We start from the raw sequence: 18,916 nt of genomic DNA, 5'->3' as shown, positions 1-18,916 counted from the left end.
AAATGTTTTTGTTAAGCTCAAGGTAAGTAAATTACGATTTTGATGATAACAAAAATATTTTTATGATATAAATATATTTATTTGTCATATAAAAAGTAAATTTATTTTGAATAAAAGTGGGTACAAAGAGTAAATTTATTTTGAATTAAAGGTGGATTGTCTTTAGACATGTTTCCTTATTTTGATCATTTATGTCTCAAAAAGTTTATGTTTGAATTTTATTTATTGATAAATGCATTTCTTACTTATGAAAAAATATATTTATTTTGAATTAAAGAAAAATTACTTTTAGACATGTTTTCTCTTTTTCATACAAAAAGTAAATTTATTTTGAATTAAAGAAAATTGGTTTTAGACATATTTTCTCTTACTTATGCAAAAAGTAAATTTATTTTGAATTAAAAGAGAATTGCTTTTAGACATGTTTTCTTATTTTAATCATTTGTCTCAAAAGCTTATATTGAATTTTCAAATCTTGAATTAAAGAGAATTATTTTTATACATGTTTTCTTTTACTCATGCAAAAAATAAATTTATTTTGAATTAAAGGAGAATTGTTTTTAGACATGTTTTCTTGTTTTAATCATTCATGTCTCAAAAGCTTATGTTTAAAATTTTCAAATCTTGATTTCTCATGCAAAAAGTAAATTTATTTTGAATTAAAGGTGAGACATGTTTTCTAATTGTTTGAGAAAGCCTAAACATTTTTTGAATTTCAAATTTCATATTAACCTTTTCTTTAATGACTAGTGTGTTTGGAAGATGTATATATATAGGGTAAGTATGGAGGCTCAAGGTAAAACAAACTTGATAGAGCATTCAAACAAGAGTGAGAAGGTTCAAAGTGCTAGAAGTGTGCTGGCTGATGGAATTCTCAACCGTTGGTGACTTATTTGTAATTGTCTCTGGTTGTAAGTTTGTTATTTTTACTCACTTGTTGTGTGAGGGGATTGTATTTGCTAGTAGCGTGCTAGTGGTTGTAAGTTTGTTATTTTTACTCACTTGTTGTGTGAGGGGATTGTATTTGCTAGTAGCGTGCTAGTGGTTCTTGCTTAGGTAAGGGATTGTATGTTGGTTCTAGCTCTAATTAAAAGTTAGTGTTGATTTTTCCTAGTGGAATCTCAAGCTAAGTCTTGAGAGAGAGGAGTATGCTCTTTAGAGCCGAACCTTTATAAATTTCTCTTGTTCTGTGTGGTTGTATGATTTTACTATTTTCAATTCTACTACAATCACCACATATTAAGATCACAAATTTAAGAGTTTTTAAAAGAGATAAAATTATTAATTTTTTGAAAAACCTAATTCACCCTCCTCTTGGGTATTTTTCTGGTCAACAGTTTCTATACTTCTACCTTTTCCTAGGAAGGATTAAAATGTTTTACTTTCTCCAGGAAACTCATTTTCAGAATGTTTTTACTGAAGATTTCTGATATCAGAAAACAATTTTGTTGTTAGCTCCATAACTAGTGCACTGACTGGGTTGGAGTACTTGCCCCATATATGTCGGAAATGCCGAGGTCAAAACATATTGATGCATAACCGGGGGATTTTGACAAAAAATGGTGGCAAAGGACAAGTGAGTTCTTTCAAATGAAAAGAAGTTGCAAATGCAAAATGCTGTGAAATATCACATACCATACGTGCTTACTGTGTTGTCGATGCCAGATGATTTCCCATGGATTATCTTTCACCTTCCAAAGCCCATTTGTTCACTATTTCCAGCTCATTCTCTTTGAGTGTCAACCAACCTTGATGGCCAAAATCTTGATTCACAGAATTTGACAGAGCAAGAAGGGCAGCAGAGAGTGACACGCAGAATGCAGCAGATGACCCCAAGCCTGAGCCAAGTGGGAGCTCAGAAGTGACAACCGCCTTTGCAGGTTTATAGCTGAGACATAGATGGAGCCAAGTCAGAAATTTGTAATCTCAAAGGGCAAAGGTACTTCTACGAATCAATCTGAGATGCAGACCCTTGGGTGGAGGTATATAGCCAGAGAAATGCTGAAACTCCTGCAGCAATTGTAATTTTTGCTTCTGGAATATTTTCTTCTTCAACTAAAGCAGCAAATAATGTTATGGTCTCTGCTGAGCATGGCTTGGGCAACGAAGGATCACAATCACCCATTCCAGGTAGTGCTTCTCTAATTTTACCAACTGGCCAAGAAAATTCTAAGCCCATATCTTTCAGATGGAGCTTTAGTTCATCATTGCCATCTATATGAAAAAATTAGTAGAGTGAAAAATCCGGCTAACACTCAACTTCAAATAAAGAAAATCACATTTAGTACCATGAAAATAAATTCCATGAATTATGGTGGGAAACATGTCAATATTAGTTCCAAAATATATTCACATGCACTTTCTAACAATCACGAAGTAGAAATCAACAGCAAGAATAGAAATTATTTCAAGGGAAACTACTATAATACAATCAACTCCCCACACCTCTCCCCCCCCCCCCCCCCCCCCCAACCAAAAAAAAAAATCCCCCTTTCTGCTGTAACATCACTTTAAAATTCCCCAACCAAAAAGCATTATTTAATTTGAAAACAAATAATTATGCTCTTTTTCACAATATTTAAGGACAGATTTAGAGCTACATCATACATGTGCGATCTAACTGAGTGATCTCATAATGATAAACATTGGCCTTTTTCAGTGAAATTCTTTGTTCAACTTCATCAGTTGTGCATGTCATCGAATTAAGTTCCATATGGTAGTTTATTGTGGCCTAGCCCCCATTCAATTGGAAAAGGGAAAATAATAGTTATCAACCTTGAATAGTATTTACAGTCCTTTATGCACATCCCTCCACCCCATGAAGGTAAACTTCTGAAAAATTCATATTGCCTAAAATGATTATATATTTTTTTACTTGAAATTCAACTGCCGAGCATGTATGTCTATCCCAACTCGCACGTGGTGGAAAATTCCTCAGCTGAATATTAAATATTGCTCATTCCGGATTCTCTCCTGGAAGGCTCGAGAACATACCAAATACAAATTAGTAATTAGTAACGAGCAATAGAGATAAGAGGTTATCCCAATTTATAAGTTCAACACAGGACATAAAAACAGAAATGCTTGCAATCCATCATTCCAAAACCAAATTCAGTGAACAGCCATCACGAGCAATATCGCAAAAACAAATAAATTTGACAAATTTACCAAACGACAGAACGCTATGGCAATTATATGCCAAAATCTGCATAATCCAATCATCATCTCGAAATAAGTAAAAACAATGAATACAATGTTAAACCAATCTATGGCAATTAAATGCCAAAATCTGCATAATCCAATCACCATCTCGTAAGAAGTAACAACAATGAATAAAAGGTTAAATCAATCAATTCCTCTATGAATATTCAGGAGAAAAAAAAAAAACTAAACTAAAATAAGACCTCAAGACCGATAATTCCACATCTAATTTTTGAGCAAATCCATCTTTTCCTTGGATCAATATTTTGCAGGAAACTCAAAATAGCAAGAACAATGCAGCCCGGCCAATTCGACACCAAGGGGCACAGAAGTAAAGAACAAAAAAAAAACAATGCCAAAAAATTAAAAAGCGGCTGTACGAAGGAAAATAAAGAGCGGATAGTTAGTTACGTACCGGAATCAGAGATGGTGACGTAGGTGTAGAGATCGATGGAAGCGGCCACCGCCGTGGATCCGTGCACGACCGCGTGCTCGCCGGCGAGGATGACTTTTCCCGGAGCTTTAGCCGTCACTTCCATGCTCAATGTCTCCGTTGCTTTGACAAATTACTTGTTCTCTCTGTCTCTGTCTCTGAATCTACGGTTTGATCTTCACATTTCCCTCGTGTAAAGACTTTGGGAGAGTCGGTTGGCGACAGCGGCGGCGACGACGAAACTGGTTGCTCCGGAATATAAATCGCTCGCCTTCAGCCTTCGGTTCGGCTGTTGAAACCTGTTCCAGCCTCACGCGAGCTTTGGCGCGTGAATCATGATAGTCCGTAAAAAAAGATTATTATAATTTATAATATATTATTATTCTCCTGACTATAAAATGATAATGTTGGGCCCACTCGCTCTGAATGAATACCTGCAAAATGAGCCCATGCTACACGCGGGGCCCCACTCCCAGTTGGCAGCTGCCACGATGGACTTTTATTTTTAAGATGGTGACGTTCAGAACTCGAAAATTTACTCTTCAAAACTTACGTCTCATCAAAATTTTTAATAATTTTAATATACTTTTTTTACCCCCATAACTCACAGCAAACTCTTTTCTCCGATCACCTCTCATCCCCAGCCATCACCTAAATATATAAATACGCACTCACATATACTTATACATATATATATACACACAGCATGGCCGCGACCATGCAACCCAGCGCACACACATATATACACTCACACACACTTATATATATATATATACAAGTTCCATGACCTCGGCCATGGAAACCCCCACACCGCGGTGCGGGGGTTTCTGCCATCCCCGCACCTCGAGGTGCGAGAATTTTTGAAATCCCCGCACCTCGCGGTGCGAGGGTTTCAGCAACCCCCGCACCGTGAGGTGTGGGGATTTCTAAAATCTTCGCACCTCGCGGTGCGAGGAATCAAGCCTTCCCCGATTGCTGGGAAGGCTTGATTAAATTTGTTTTATTTTAATTAAATTTGTTTTATTATAATAAAATAAAATAAATATAAATAAATAAATTTTAAATATTTATATTTTAAGTAATTATAAATTATTAATTTTAAATTTTAAATCATTGTAATTAAGTGTTGAATTTTTAATACTTAAAAAATTTAAAATTTATTTTATTGAATTACTCATATCTAAAAATCTTATCATCATTTAAAATATATTCTTTTTAAATATATGTAATTATAAAAAATATATATTTTAAATGATGATAGAATTTTTAGATATGTGTATCTTCAAGTAATTTAATAAGATAAATTAATTAATTTTAAATTTTTTTAAGTATTAAAAATTCAACACCATGATTTAAAATTTAAAATTAGTTAAATTATAATTACTTAAAATGCAGAAATTTAAAAATTATTTATTAGTATTATTTTTTAATTTTATTTTATTATAATAAAATTTTAATTAAAATAAAAATATAAAAAGTCTTCCCGATTGCTAGCAATCGGGGAAACCTAGCTTTCCCAACTACTGGCAGTCGGGGATTTCAGCAATCCCCGCACCTCGCGGTGCAGGGGTTGCTGAAATCCCCGCACCTCACGATGCGGGGGTTGCTGAAACTCCCGCACCGTGAGGTGCGGAGATTGCTGAAATCCCCGCACCTCGCGGTGCGGGGGTCGCTAAAAACCTCCGCACCGCGAGGTGCGGAGGTTTTCATGGTCGCGACCATGCTTTTGTGTGTGTGAGTGTGTGTGTGTATATATATATATAGGTGTGTATGAGTGTGTGTATATATATATATGTGTGTGTACTGGGTTGCTGTGTATATATATATATATATGAGTGTGTGTGTGTGAGCTTGCTAGTTGCATGGCCGCGGCTATGCTCTGTGTATATATATATATATGTGTGTGTTTATGTGTATATGATGTAGGAGAGAAAGAGAGATGAGAGATGGTGGTCGGTGATGAGAGGTGATTGGAGAAGAGGGTTGGCTGTGGGTACGGGGAGATAAAATAAGTATTTTAAAATTATTAAAAATTTTGATGGGAAGTAAGTTATGAAGAGTAATTTTTTAGGTTCGCAATAGAATTTCCCGGATATTAGATGTGTAAAATGTGAAAATTTAAACTGAACAGACCGCAAGCCAAGCGGGACACTCATAGCGGGTTAGGACTGCTGTTAGGTCTAATTTTTGGTTAATTAATAAACACTATTTCCTAATGATGTCCGACCACCTTAAAGTAATAGAAAGAGAGAATCAATAGAGCACTCAAACTTAAATAATAGAAAGAGATAATTGATACAATACTCAAGATATAAGTGGAGCAGTGTAATAAATAATATATTAATATTAATTTAATGAATTGTGAGTTTAAACCTTGCCCTATACAAGGGTACTCAATTTGTGATTTATCTTTTTTTACGTAATTGAGAACATAAATATTGAAAATCGACAACCATTCCAAGAGAGAATTGATACGGTTGAGTGATTATTTTATGGAATGTCCCAAGTTTCCACCAACAAAGGATAATAAAAAAAAAAAGAACAAATTCTTCAGCACTGCTAGATACCAGTATTTTATAAAATATAGAATATGTGATGTATAACATTACAAGTGTATTATACACATAAAATGTGTATTATTTAATTATTATATAAAGACTTTTTATATGTATAATACACTCTTCATCTTGCATATCAAACTCTTTGCATCATACAAAATACCGATGATGTACTGAATAACAACACCTAAGTACCAACTTCCCACTCGTAATCTCAAAGGAGACATTTCTCTGTATGGAGAAAAAGAAACCAGAGAATTGACCTTCAAACCAACTAGAATTGCATTCCACTTTCAGGGCCTCAAAAAGTTACAGGAATGGCTGGTAAATGTTCACTCAATCCCCATCAGAATCCCCATCAAAGACATACAGATATGGAACCGAAGGTACGTTTCCACTGTATTCTTCTTCCTCGCCTGCAGAGGTAATCCCAGGAAGCTTCCAACCCAAATGTTGCATGTAAGCCTTGTCATAGGCCTCAATGTTCAACGCTGAAGCTAGAAATAGCTCTACCTCCTTTACAAATCGATCTGTTCTTCCAGCTAAGAATGGGCTTGCTGCTTGAGCAACCAAGCCCTTGAAATTTTCTTGTTTTGATTCGGGTGTATTTGCAGTGTTTTGGTCGTTTCTGGAATGCAGCATGGTAGGATAAAGTCATTAAGACAAGAACTTATGAACTGAAACTACTACCGTTTATATTATTGCTTGTGTGTTTGAATGGAATCCATTTGGAGAGTCTTATGTGATGTGTGTTGGAAGAAATTATCCATTGAATTCCACGGCTAAACTTATATCCAGGTCAATTTTGTACCAAAAATAGCATTGAGTTGTACCTTCTTAGAGAGTCTATTACTCCAAGTATGTGATGAACTATAACCTCTACATCTTCCTCCTGTATATGAAGAAAATAAGGGAAGAAGTAAGCAATTTATAATGCCATATAGTTTCAGAAGGGAAAATCTAAAACAACAGTTTCCCAAAACAGTTGTATGTCAGTGGCATAGTTATGCAGAACAAAAGGATGCAACAGCAACACAATTTTCATAGTAATGCCATCCATCGCATTCACTTTTCTTTCGAGCAAAATGCAGTAGGTAATTGAAAAGTTTGCACTAACTTTGGAAAATGCACAATATTAATTAAGACTTCAAAAGGTCAAAAAAAGAGCAGAAAACTAGAAATGGTTAAGAAAATATTTCATCTGCATAAAGTTTCCAAGTAGCCGAAAAACAAACTTTCCTAACAGGTAATATCTGTGTGGATGAGGATACATTACTGTGATGTTGACACAATTACTAAATAATTTGCAAAACAGAACAGGAGAGAGGACAAGACTCTTTCACAGCAAGCATGACAATAGCATGGCCATTAGCAACCATCTCCTAGCTCTCCTGGGAAGCATACTGCATACCATACCTTGATCCATTGTTACTACAAATTCCCTTTGTGGAGATAAAAATATAAAATACCACTTGATCCATTTTAGAAAGATAAGCTTCGTACTAATATGCTCTTGAGAACATGGCCCCACTGCATGTCATTTTAATTTGATCTTTCAATCACATCCAAAAGATAAATATGGTAACTGAATCTAGGTACTTCAAGGAAACTGTTCTTTTATTGGTAAGAACTAAAAGGACTCTGAATATCATTATCAACCATAGATGCTACTGTTGGATGAGTCATGGACGCCTACCATCTTTCCTAAATCAGAATAGATCACAGCCTCCAGTTATTTGGAAAGTGATCTGTGTCTTTTAGAAAGTTTCTAAACTGTTCTATGTATCTTTTGTTTCCTTGTACAGTGTATAGATTATGTTTCCATTTGTTTGTAGTTTCCAAAATGCTGTAGTTTCCTAAAATTGTAGTCCTCTCCCTATTAATAGGGAATGTAATCTTGTGCATATCATCAAGTGAATACAGAGATTTTTCCACTATTCTTCTCCTATTTTCTACAGCTACACATAACATGATGGCCAAATTCAATTTACAGTAAAAGAACTTCACAATTTGAAAGAAAATGCATCACAAAGGAATAAAGAATGGCAGTAGAACATAAAAGAACTGATGAATACATGGAACCTGGATTAAAGCTTGAATTTCCCTTCTCAACCAACTTTGGAGCCACTGGTTCTGCTGGCGATATTTACGAGACTTCCAATACTGTGTCACCTTGAACATATTGCTTAAGAGAGCTGTTTGAAAAACAAGTAGTGAAAAATATATATTAATAAATGTCAATTTATCTGGAAATGACACCAAAAATGTTGAACAAATAAACAGAAAGACATAATAAAAATTATGAGAAAGAGTACCTGGTTCCATATAGTAGCACTGTAACCTATATTTGTGAGCTTCTGAAAAGAAAGCACTGAAAATCCAAAAGTCAGTGATAAAATTTTCAAATACGAAGGTTGAACAGAAAAAAGAAAACAAATCAACACACTGCAATACCTATTTCCCAGATCCTGATTTATGTAATGTCGTTGAAAAGAATTTCCATCAATTTCATATATGACAGAAAAATTTTCTTTCTGCATATTAGACATGAAAAAAGATCAATTTGACTGAATTTCAGAAGGGTTCACACAGAAAGAGGAGAAATAAATTAACTATCAGGAGATTAATCAATAGAACAGCTTTCTACCATCAAATTACATGGTTTCATTTATTTTTTCAGAAATTAATACGACATAAAAGGTTTTGCTAAAAGCACGTGTTTTAAAAGAGGTTGCTCTGGTTGTGCCCCTAATGATACTGGGGCTTTTCTGAAGCAATCTGAAAAGGCAAGTTGAGGGCTAAAAATTATTCATCATTATCCCGTCCACAAAGAAAATGAGAAATGAAATCTGTAAACTGCCACGTCAGAGCCAGATTAATGTGAAACAGAAAAGAATAACACAACATAAACAAACCTTGCACATAGGACACCTTACAGAGGAAGGTCGGCAAGAATGCCTGCTTGCTACCACTTTTGTCCAATGTACAATGCAATCGTAACAGAACTTATCTGTGAACGAGAAATGGTAAAAAAGAATAAATAGCCTGAAATTTTGAAGAAAAATTACATTGCTGATGCATTTATATGGAGATTACCTAGTATAAGTTCCAGATGAGATATACAGCATGCTAGAAGATATGAAAGGTTTCATATCAAACAAATAAAGAACTTCATTGGGACTCAACTTGTACAAAAAATGCTACGAACGGCTGGCTAGCCAAGGAACAGGAATCATGTATTCCTTCTTTGGCCTTAGCATATATCTTACAACCAGAGGACACTGGGAGTTGACCCCTTTTCTTATGGCTGGGGTTTGACTTTCCAATTCCCCGAATAAAAGAAGAAATTCATAGAAATTCATTTGGATGACTAATTGTCCTACACAGAATAAATAATCCAGATAAAGAAAAAAAAAGGCAAACAATATAGTATCTATGCTCCATTTGGGTTCCTGAATCCGCACAATCCCTAATTCAAATGTTGGCCTGAACTTGTGCATAAGAAAGGCTTGTCCACTTGCAAACTATAATGCCATCCAACCTCACCTCAGCTATTCTGCCACCAAGCCCGAATGAGCAGGTTTAAACATAAGATACTCTGGCTAGGGTGGAAGTCGTAATAATTTTGCATACTTTTGTGGCCTCTTAATAGGAACTACTTTTGAAAGAAAATACAAGAGCCAGATTGGTGACCAGGAATGCCAGCACTTCAAAGTGAATCATTACAGCTGAAGCGCAAGCTAGAAGTTGCATTAAATACAAGCTGTAACACAAAATTCAATTGCGAGTTCTATCATGCTATTGTAGAACAGTAGAATTAAAAAATCCATGACTAGAAAATCAAACAGTTGTTTTGAGCCTGAAGAACTTCATTTCCAGCCAGCAACTCAAAATCACAGCTTTAAGCGCATTTAGGAAGACTCAAAATATCTGTCCAGCCAGAACAGGAGGTCTGATTCTCAATCTACAGCAAGCTTAACCCCTGTTATTTTCTATTTGCTTATGAAATTGATCTTTGATTCATTTAAAAACAAGCTTAAAAAAAATCGCCCTTTTTAAGGTAGAAATCAAAGATTGAGAGAGAAAGAGATAGATATATACATACGAAAACACTGGTCCAAGTAGGATTCTTGAAGTGGAAGAAGAGGTCCGAGGCAAATAGGGCACGGATTCGAGGTAGAGGAGCTACTCTTGGTGCGTTGGCCATCATCATCTTCTTCTTCTTCCGCCATGACACGTCAATTGCTCAACTTTCCACAGTTCTAGAGTCTTCTAATTTTTGTATCTCGGCTTCAATATGATTCGATTGATCCTTATCCTTCCGAATTCACAACAGATTTTCCAAACCTAAACCTAATTAATGCCTTTTGGGAGGGAAGGGGATGGAGAGGAAGGAAACTCCGGTAAATGTTAAAAGGCTATGTATGGTATTCACCAACAATTAAAACGTTTAACTTTTTAAATATAATATATTAAATTTTACCAATAAATAAAACTGTTATCTACGTCACATTATATAAAAAAAGTGACGTTAAATTAAATTTAATATAAAAATATAATATTTAATTATTTAACTATTAACAAAATTTGATATTTGAACCTTACAAAAATAAATTTAATAAAAACATACCTAAATTTTATAAAAAAAACTTTAAAATATTTCAAAATAACATAAATTTTATAAAAGAACTTAAAAATATTTAAAAATAATTTAAATTTCATTAAAAAATTAAAAATATCTAAAAATAATCAAAAAAAGCACAAATTTTATAAAAACAATCTACAGATTTCCTACAAAAGAGCTAAACATATTCAAAACAGACCTAAATTTCTTTAAAATACCTAAAATTTTCATAAAAAATTAAAAATATTAAAAAAACTAAATTCATAAAAAAAGACCTAAAATATTTCAAAAAAACCTAAATTTCATCAAAAGACCTAAAATATTCATAAAGAAAACCTAAAAATATTCAAAAAAGACCTATAATAATAAAAAAACTAATTTCATTTTATATGTTTTATTTAAGTTTTTTTGGGGAATTTTTTAGATCTTTTTATGAAATTTAGGTCTTTTTTATTATCTTTAGGCATTTTTATGAAATTTTTAGGCTTTTTTAATGAAATTTGTAGATTCTTTTTTATAAAATTTACAATTTTTGATTATTTTTAAGTATTTTTTTATGAAATTTTTAGATTTTTTTATGAAATTTAAGTTATTTTTTAAATATTTTTTGGTCTTGTATGAAATTTTGGTTTTTTTATTAAAATTGGTTTTTTTATATCAAAGATCAAATATTAATTTTTTTTAATTTTTAAATGACTAAATGTCATATTTATTTATTAAGTTTAATATGATGTATCTATCTTACTAATATACGGTTCATTAACGAAAATTAGTGTGTGTGTGCACTAACTAATGGACCTTAAAAATTAATTATTATATTTTTCAATAAGGATTTAAAATAATATTTTTTAATAATTTACATACTAATTGTTGACTTTAAAAATGAATTATTATATTTTTTAATTGTTGAAATCTCTCTGTATGTATTAAGCCAAGAATTCAAAGGGTTAACCTGACGATGATGATGGAGAACTGATTTGAAACATTTTTTTTATTGAAAAAAATGAGTAATGTTATCTATTCAAAGTATTTTGAGATTCATACACTTCAACAGTGAAATCCTGACAATTCAATTTGATGAACCCATTTAGTGAAATCCTTGATGCTCATACACTTCAACAGTGAAGGCTTAGGCTTTGAAGCAAATCCACCAAGAGAGAGAGAGAAAATTCAACACATCAATGAACTCCTCACAAAACCAAACTTTTGTCTTCTCACTTGCCTCTGAAGATCCACTCTGTGCTGCTGTAAATCACTGATCTGCACCTTGATCCTCTCCACGTCTTGCTTCATCGTCTTGATCTCCTTCTGGCCGCCCATCATCCCCCCTTTCCCAGCGCCTTTGCCTATTCTTATGATTGCCTGTGATTTTGTTCTCTGGTACTTGGATCCAGCAGCTGTAATCGACCTTGTCATATCGACCTGTTCAAGAAGGATAAACCGTGTGATGATGTTCACTGGCAGCCGGTCATTCTTCATCGCGTGCTTGCGCGCTTCTTGGGATAGTTTCTGGTACTCCATTCCTCTGCACATGCTGCATCTTTCTTCTTCGGTTACTCCAGGATGTGCCTGACGCTTAGACAAGGATAGTTGTTAGTTAATGCAACCTTATGGACAAAGAAAATGGTGGATTTTACATGCCTTTTGACCTCAAACAACGTGGTTTTGATGCATGAAGAACAGTTCCAAACCTTGAGGTACATATCAATGGCTCTGTAGAGGTTGTCATCACAGTAGCGAGCGTTTCTTGGCAATGCTTCTACGAGTAACTGGAAACTTTGGGGGGGCAGATTCTCATCTCTGGCCACCAATGTCAGATACTCGTCCAGCAGCCTTCCAATCACAGATATTCTGGATGATGGTTCACTGGAGACGAACAAAAGATAGGATTCTAGCACTTTAGCAACAATTGCTACATCATAAGCAGCCGCACCGGGCTTGTAATTTTTGACCAAGAGATCTTTGGCACAAATATTTTCCAATAAAGAAACTATCCTTTCTTCAAGGTTGTTCAACAGTTCAGGGCCGATCTTCATGACGAGGCCTATCTTGAGAAGATGAAGCAGAACCTTGATGGAAACTGAACCTTCCTCTACCGGGAGTATCCTTATCAAACTTTCAACATTAACCTTCTGTAGCTGAAGAGTCATTTCTTCTGTATTCGCAGTTTCAACTCCAAATTTGATTTTGGAAAGCCACTTTGCAGTCCAATGAGCTATGCATGATCCTACAAGCTTCGGTTTCATTCCCTTTTTCCTTAATGATCCAATCACTTCGATGAAGTGATCTATTCGAAGAAACACGACATCTTCAAACCACCAGCCATCAACTGCATTTTCAGAACTCCGGTTATTTGCACGATCTGGTAGAGCACTCAAGCATTCCGCTTCGTTCTTGTGATTCGAGCAGGCCCTCCAAGCAACAGCTTCTGAGCACCGTTTCAAGATATGTAACTCCCTTGCCCATAAGGAGATCGATTCACAGCTTTTGAAAATCCTAAATGTGTCTTTCCATGATGAAAGTATAAGAAAATTCAGAAAAGACTCTGTCTGGGATACAAGGTTTCCTTCTTCAAGATCATCACTCATTTCCAAGAAATGCGCAGCACAGTACAGTGGAGCAATGTTCTTTGCTGTCAGATCGACTTTCCACCCATAGCAGAACTTTGCCACCAACTCGAAAATTTTGGTTCCGCCAGGAAGACTGTCAATCTGGATATTGGGACTTAAATGGCTGCGTTTTCTCTCAAAGACCAGTCTATTTAAGCATGCACTTCTCGATACCATGGGAATCTGAGAACAAAGAATGGCCAGATAAACCAAAATGCACTAAGTTTAAACAAGAAATATCGAAAACAGGATTCTTAATGGGGGTATTTCTGTTTGAATTGCTGCTAAAAGTGTATGTTCCGGTTTTTGGGGTCAAACAGGATTAGATTTAGCTAGCACAATTCTTCTAATGAAAAACTTCTTTAATACGCTTTTTTTAAGTAATAAACCTGCTGAAATTCCATGGTTGTATCTCATACAACATTAATCAGATCAGTTGCAAGTACAAACTATCCATATGATTTTCAAAGGTGATCACTTCAACAAGAGCAGAGAAACTGTAAATTCTTGGCCAGGATGGGCTAGATAAAGTGCACCTTATGCAAGTGAAAGATGCTTTCTCCTACTTGAACAATCATATCGCTCTCAACATCTGTTCGGAAAAACCTGCACGAGGAGCATGTTGTTCAACTGTATTGGCAGTAACAAACAAAACACGCATAGAGAGGAAAAAGGAAGAGGAGATTACCAACTTTGGCCTCTTCTATCTACCGATTCTGCCACCATACACGGATTAGCCAGATAAACGACACATCGGTTTTGATTCCTCCCACATAGCGAACCAGAAGTTGGGTTCTTCCTCTGAAGAGTTCTCGAATCCATGGCAGCCTTCTCATAACCAGGTGCCTGAAACTTAGCCTGCAATTTTGTTGAAACACTGTCCATGTACCGGTACCCTGCTAAGCTTGATAATGTCGTATTCCCTTTTGCAAAGGAAGATCACATATATTTCCAAAGGAGTGAAGAATGCTATAAATAGTAACCTTCAACTACTGTTTCCTCTGAAGAGATTGAGGAAATGCTTATCTTTTCCAATTGAGGTAGGTGCCATTGATTGACAAAGCAGAAACAGTGTTCAAAAGAATATGTGGATGAGAATGTTGAAAGAATTTTATTAAGGTGATGTTGGCTCAAGTTTTGGCCCCACGCCATGGTTTATAATGTATAATGGACCATACCGGCCCAATCATGACCCTCGATCTGTGGCCCGATCTTGGCCTTGCGTCAATCTGTAATAGCATCATTTTCGTCACACGTTGACTCGATCAAGATTCAATTTTCATTAATGACGGATCTCATCCACATTAATGAGAGTCTCGTCGGCATCATGCTACCATTAGGAAGTTTCGTCAACATTGGATATCCCGTCACATCGTCCTGCAAACGTACAACACATGTAATACAAGAGAACCTCTCCTCCTTTTATATAAACCAGCTCTTTCCAAAAGACTAGATATGTTCTCTTCTAACCTACTAACACTCTTGCAACTTATTCTTTCACTTATATATTAGAACATTTACTGTTGTTAGTCACCCCTTGATAGACCGATCGCTAGAACTTATTTCCTTACTATTACAAGCCCTTACTGTTACAAGCCCGCGTCTGATCAAGGAGGAACATATAAAAATGACAAAGACCGACACCCCTTTCAATGGCCTAACTACTCAAAAGAAAGAAGTGGATAAGAAGGTTGAACAAATGAAATTAAAAGTTTGATCGTGCTGGCTCAAGTTTTGCACCCTCACGTGGATTACAACGTCTGGAGATAGCAAAAGGGAACCACCCTCTTAATGTCCCAACTACTACTGCTAATCAAAATAATCATTTATTACCATTATATTTTGATTTAATAATCAGATAAATATTACTCTTATGATTTGATGTGATAGTCACGTCTATATATTTTTCATATCTTATTATTAAAAATAAAAATTTTTGAAACGTGAAGTCGTTAATATTTAATTATCAAGAGTAAAATTTCTTTGAGACATGAGCTCGTCAACCTTTGATTGGCTTATTTGATATGCATGATTAAACCAGGAAAATAAAGACTGCAAATTCCTTATTAAAAAAATCATTATTATACAACAATTTAACAGTCATAGAACGTTGTTGATCTGTGGGCCCAGCCCAACTACTTTAGACCCACAAAATAAAGTGAAGGCCCAAAAAGTGTAAAAGTGGAAAGGGAGAAGAGAGAGATTCAGCCGAAAGAGAGAGAAAAAAAGAGATGAATTGATTCCGAATTCAAGAGCCTTTGTAACGGTAAGGTTTTCTGCTGGAGAAGCTGAAGAACTGCCAACTGCTGGGGCAAAATGCAGACATGAGCCTTCATTCGAAACCCCAATCTCCGCTCTCGATGTTTTCCTTCGCTTCAAACTAAACAATAGAATGAATTTTCTTCCTTGCAGCATCAAGTCGTCCCTCTTCTGGACGCCTTCCAGTCTCTCCCTCCCCAATCGGAAGTCCTCGCTTTGGAATCAAATCCAAACCAAAGATTGCGTTATAAGTGCCCGAAAGAGTAGAAGGCGAAATGGGTACCGACGGTCCAGAAAGTTCATACTCGATTCAATCCGTTTTGTCGCGTCGAATCTCAACATCTTGCCAGAGCCACTGGCATTGGTGATTAGAGAATTCGGAGGGGGCAATGGAGGGGGATTCGGGTTTTGGAAGGGATTTGGGGGAGAAGGGTTTGACGGGTGGGGGAGAAAGAGGAATAACAAGCTAGGGTTTCTCGGGTTCGCGATAGTGTTTGGATTGGGAATGTGGTTGGTTTCGGGAAAGGAATTGGGGAATGATGTGATTTTGGGATTTTTGGCCTTATCTTTGTTGGGGGTTTCAGTTAATGGGTGGAAAAGGGTTGTAGATGGGATTTTAGGGTTTTGTTTTTGTGCTGTTTTGGTGGGTTTGGGGATCAGCAGAAGAGAAAATTTGCAGAAATGGGCAAAGGGTTTCAAAGTCACCGGGACTTTAAGAAGAAGAAAAGGAAGAAGACCCATATAAGGGCAATGTTTTACATTCATCTTTATCTTTGGTATTGCAATTTGCAATTCTTAATTTCTTTGACTAATTGTACTATGTGATAATCAGATTCTTCTGTGCTTCATTTCTAAAACAGCTTAGATTTCAGAACTCTTGAATTTGAGATTCTGATAAGCCAATATGCTTTAGTGATCCATGAACTTAATAAAAGGAGAATCTATAGATTCCAGTTTTTGATGTAGCATTGGAAGATGCCATTGTGATATGCTCTTCACACTTGTTCTTGTTGCCGAAGGAGATGAATAAGAATTGCAAGCCCCATTGTCTATTTCCCACACCAAACATTGTGTTACCAGATTAAAGTTGAAACTATTGCTTGGACTTGATGTTGATGCAATGTTTATGATATGTTGACGGCAATTAAGTTTTCCAGATTTTGCTTTGAATCACAGGCATCATCTATGGGCAGGATAAAGGCTTGATATTGTTTTTGTACATACCAAAGAGGAAAATAGACACGAAATATTTATCTGATCAAGCAGAGTCTGCCAATGTCTACATATTTAAACCTTTTACACTAATCTCCGTCTATGACCTCACCGTGTGATGCATTGTTAAGAGGTCTCATAATCAAGCAGCTCCATTGAATAAAGAATGATCGTCGAGTACACAAGTACAGCCTCTTTTGCTGTTTGTGAACTTAACGCTGAAACTGAAGCCCTTTCAACAAAAACTACTTGTCCTTTTATTTCTTCCAGATTATATGGTAGCCATGCATTGACAGTATGTTAGGCAGCCTATCCAATGTTATGTGGCTGGATGCCCTATATGGGGCGCGCAAGTCTCACTGTTTTTGATCTGGGTTCGTCGAGTAGCAGTTCCAAATTGTGCTTTTGACAGCTCAGAATGCGCCGGGACTGTTGGATTATAACACGACAGTAAGACCTAGAGAGGCAGAAAATATTTTTCGTGGAAGCTGAACTCAGTCAATTTTGCTTGATACAAATTGCATGGTACAAGTCCCTATTTATATTTTATGGAGCCTAAAAGAGCTTTCTATACACTCCTTTGGGCATATACTTCTATCTTGTTAAAGCTTTTCCTATATTTTTGTACAGTGTAAACATTGGCAAATACTTATATTTAGTAATGAAATACAATTTCTATTTTGGTTATGTTCATTCCTAATTCAGTTGGCTGTGGTTTGTTCAGTCGATGATTAAATTGATCGGATGATTTTATATGGGGGTGGTTTTGTTTTCAGATGACGGTTATCATACAAAAGCAGTTTTTGCTATGAGCCATACAACACAACACAAAAAAAGAGCAGAAAAATACTTTTTGAGTAGATAAAAGTGCTTTTCTACCATACACAACACAACCAGGCCAGGCCAGGCCAAAAATTATTTTCGCAAAAGCGTTGCTTATAAGAAATAATTTTCCGGACAAGTGAAATTTTATGACACAAAAAAACATGCTTCAGGAAAAGCCATATTTAAAAGAGTCAAATGCACCTTACCAAAAAAGAAAAGATAGGTTCAAAATTTCCCAAGAAGACAGAATAGGTTGAAGATAAACATACAAGACGTATGAATTCTTCATGAATTAAAAACATAACTCCAAAACAAGAGCAACAAGAGAGTTGTCCAGAAAAGTTCCAAGAGGTAAAACAAAATATTCGAACCCCCAGAGGATGCATGTTCAACGGTTTTCATGTCAAAACACAACAATATATCAAACTTTAATCCCACTGCATGAATTAGAGCATAAAAAAGTACCCAATTCAACAACGAAGAAAGTGGGTAGACTGTAGACAGAATTAACAAGTGGAAGATGGCACTCCCATCTAACCTGATGAACATAAACAGTTCTTGATCTGTATCAAGCCTCAACTGCTTCAACTTTAAGGTCCCGAAAAATTTCAGACAAATGAAGTTAGGCATGAAATAGACTTCAGACTCCATATCTTTCACAATCAAATGGGCATGTGCCATGTCAAGAAATCACAGAAAATATAGAAGAGGAAAACACAAGAAGTCAGATATTGCCAGTTACTACAAATAACAAGGTGTTTGAAGCAATGCTAGCAAGCAACCAAATAAGGACTGGATATTGTAGCATACATCAGACGTGATTTGGATATCTTATTTTTCGCAAGTAGGAAAATACACGTCAAAGATACAACACCAACAACAATCTAAGACATACTAAGGAAAGGGTTCATGAATAAGAATAATACATATGATCATACAAGTGCAACACTCTAAACACTCTTCCGGATGTGCCTGTTTTAAAATTTTCCAGTTCTTTTTTTTTTTTTTTTTTTGCCAAAAAGTAAAGACTCTTAAAACACCATCTAGTGGGATCAAGACTTGATAGTAAGTTATAGATGTAGTAGGAAAACACTCTTTCAAAGATCCAACAATGACAACACCACCCCAACAAATCTACCACGTACAAAGGAAAGGATTTACAAATAAGAATAACGCATGATCATACAGATAAAAA

General features: G+C 35.5%; 3 protein-coding genes across 9 annotated transcripts in view; 1 reads left to right on the top strand and 2 right to left on the bottom strand.

The window, feature by feature from the left end:
• Positions 1 to 10,607, bottom strand: part of LOC127796009 (uncharacterized) — a 19,626-nt gene extending 9,019 nt beyond the window's left edge. Inside the window, exons 1-7 of one of the 6 annotated variants that reach the window (XM_052328081.1) lie at positions 10,294 to 10,607; positions 9,108 to 9,202; positions 8,647 to 8,726; positions 8,508 to 8,563; positions 8,275 to 8,387; positions 7,026 to 7,084; positions 6,181 to 6,820 (exon numbers count right to left, since the gene is read on the bottom strand). In XM_052328081.1, coding sequence (XP_052184041.1) covers positions 6,529 to 6,820; positions 7,026 to 7,084; positions 8,275 to 8,387; positions 8,508 to 8,563; positions 8,647 to 8,726; positions 9,108 to 9,202; positions 10,294 to 10,405 — 807 coding nt within the window. In that variant the 5' untranslated portion in view covers positions 10,406 to 10,607 and the 3' untranslated portion in view covers positions 6,181 to 6,528. Of the gene's footprint in view, positions 1 to 6,180; positions 6,821 to 7,025; positions 7,085 to 8,274; positions 8,388 to 8,507; positions 8,564 to 8,646; positions 8,727 to 9,107; positions 9,203 to 10,293 lie in introns of those variants that run through there. The other 5 variants (XM_052328041.1, XM_052328065.1, XM_052328056.1 and 2 more) reach the window with 5 other exon arrangements.
• Positions 10,608 to 11,815: 1,208 nt separating this feature from the next.
• On the bottom strand, positions 11,816 to 14,626 carry LOC127795984 (root phototropism protein 3-like). Of its 2 annotated transcripts, none has more exons than XM_052327993.1 (4): positions 14,114 to 14,626; positions 13,962 to 14,031; positions 12,508 to 13,608; positions 11,816 to 12,391 (listed from the first exon to the last, which is right to left on the bottom strand). In XM_052327993.1, exons 1-4 carry the CDS (start codon positions 14,308 to 14,310, stop codon positions 11,987 to 11,989), a joined length of 1,773 nt encoding a protein of 590 aa, XP_052183953.1. In that variant the 5' UTR covers positions 14,311 to 14,626; the 3' UTR covers positions 11,816 to 11,986. The 2 variants fall into 2 exon arrangements, with proteins under 2 accessions (XP_052183953.1, XP_052183961.1); XM_052328001.1 differs by having other exon boundaries at positions 11,816 to 12,385; positions 14,114 to 14,622.
• Positions 14,627 to 15,628: 1,002 nt separating this feature from the next.
• Positions 15,629 to 17,492, top strand: LOC127812544 (uncharacterized). Its single transcript, XM_052352963.1, has one exon. It carries the CDS (start codon positions 15,818 to 15,820, stop codon positions 16,427 to 16,429), a length of 612 nt encoding a protein of 203 aa, XP_052208923.1. The 5' UTR covers positions 15,629 to 15,817; the 3' UTR covers positions 16,430 to 17,492.
• Positions 17,493 to 18,916: the final 1,424 nt, after the last annotated feature.

This window comes from Diospyros lotus, chromosome 1 (genome assembly GCF_014633365.1).
Source record: "Diospyros lotus cultivar Yz01 chromosome 1, ASM1463336v1, whole genome shotgun sequence".
Lineage (NCBI taxonomy): Eukaryota > Viridiplantae > Streptophyta > Magnoliopsida > Ericales > Ebenaceae > Diospyros > Diospyros lotus.
This window is presented reverse-complemented; position numbering and strand designations above follow the sequence as displayed.

Excerpts from the sequence above, each read along its gene's own strand:
- LOC127795984 (XM_052327993.1), bottom strand. The coding sequence starts at position 14,310 with ATGGACAGTGTTTCAACAAAATTGCAGGCTAAGTTTCAGGCACCTGGT. Across the intron at positions 14,032-14,113 it reads GATAGAAGAGGCCAAAGTTG|GTTTTTCCGAACAGATGTTG; the intron begins GTAATCTCCTCT and ends CTCCTCGTGCAG. Across the intron at positions 13,609-13,961 it reads GCATCTTTCACTTGCATAAG|ATTCCCATGGTATCGAGAAG; the intron begins GTGCACTTTATC and ends CTTTGTTCTCAG.
- LOC127812544 (XM_052352963.1), top strand. The coding sequence starts at position 15,818 with ATGAATTTTCTTCCTTGCAGCATCAAGTCGTCCCTCTTCTGGACGCCT.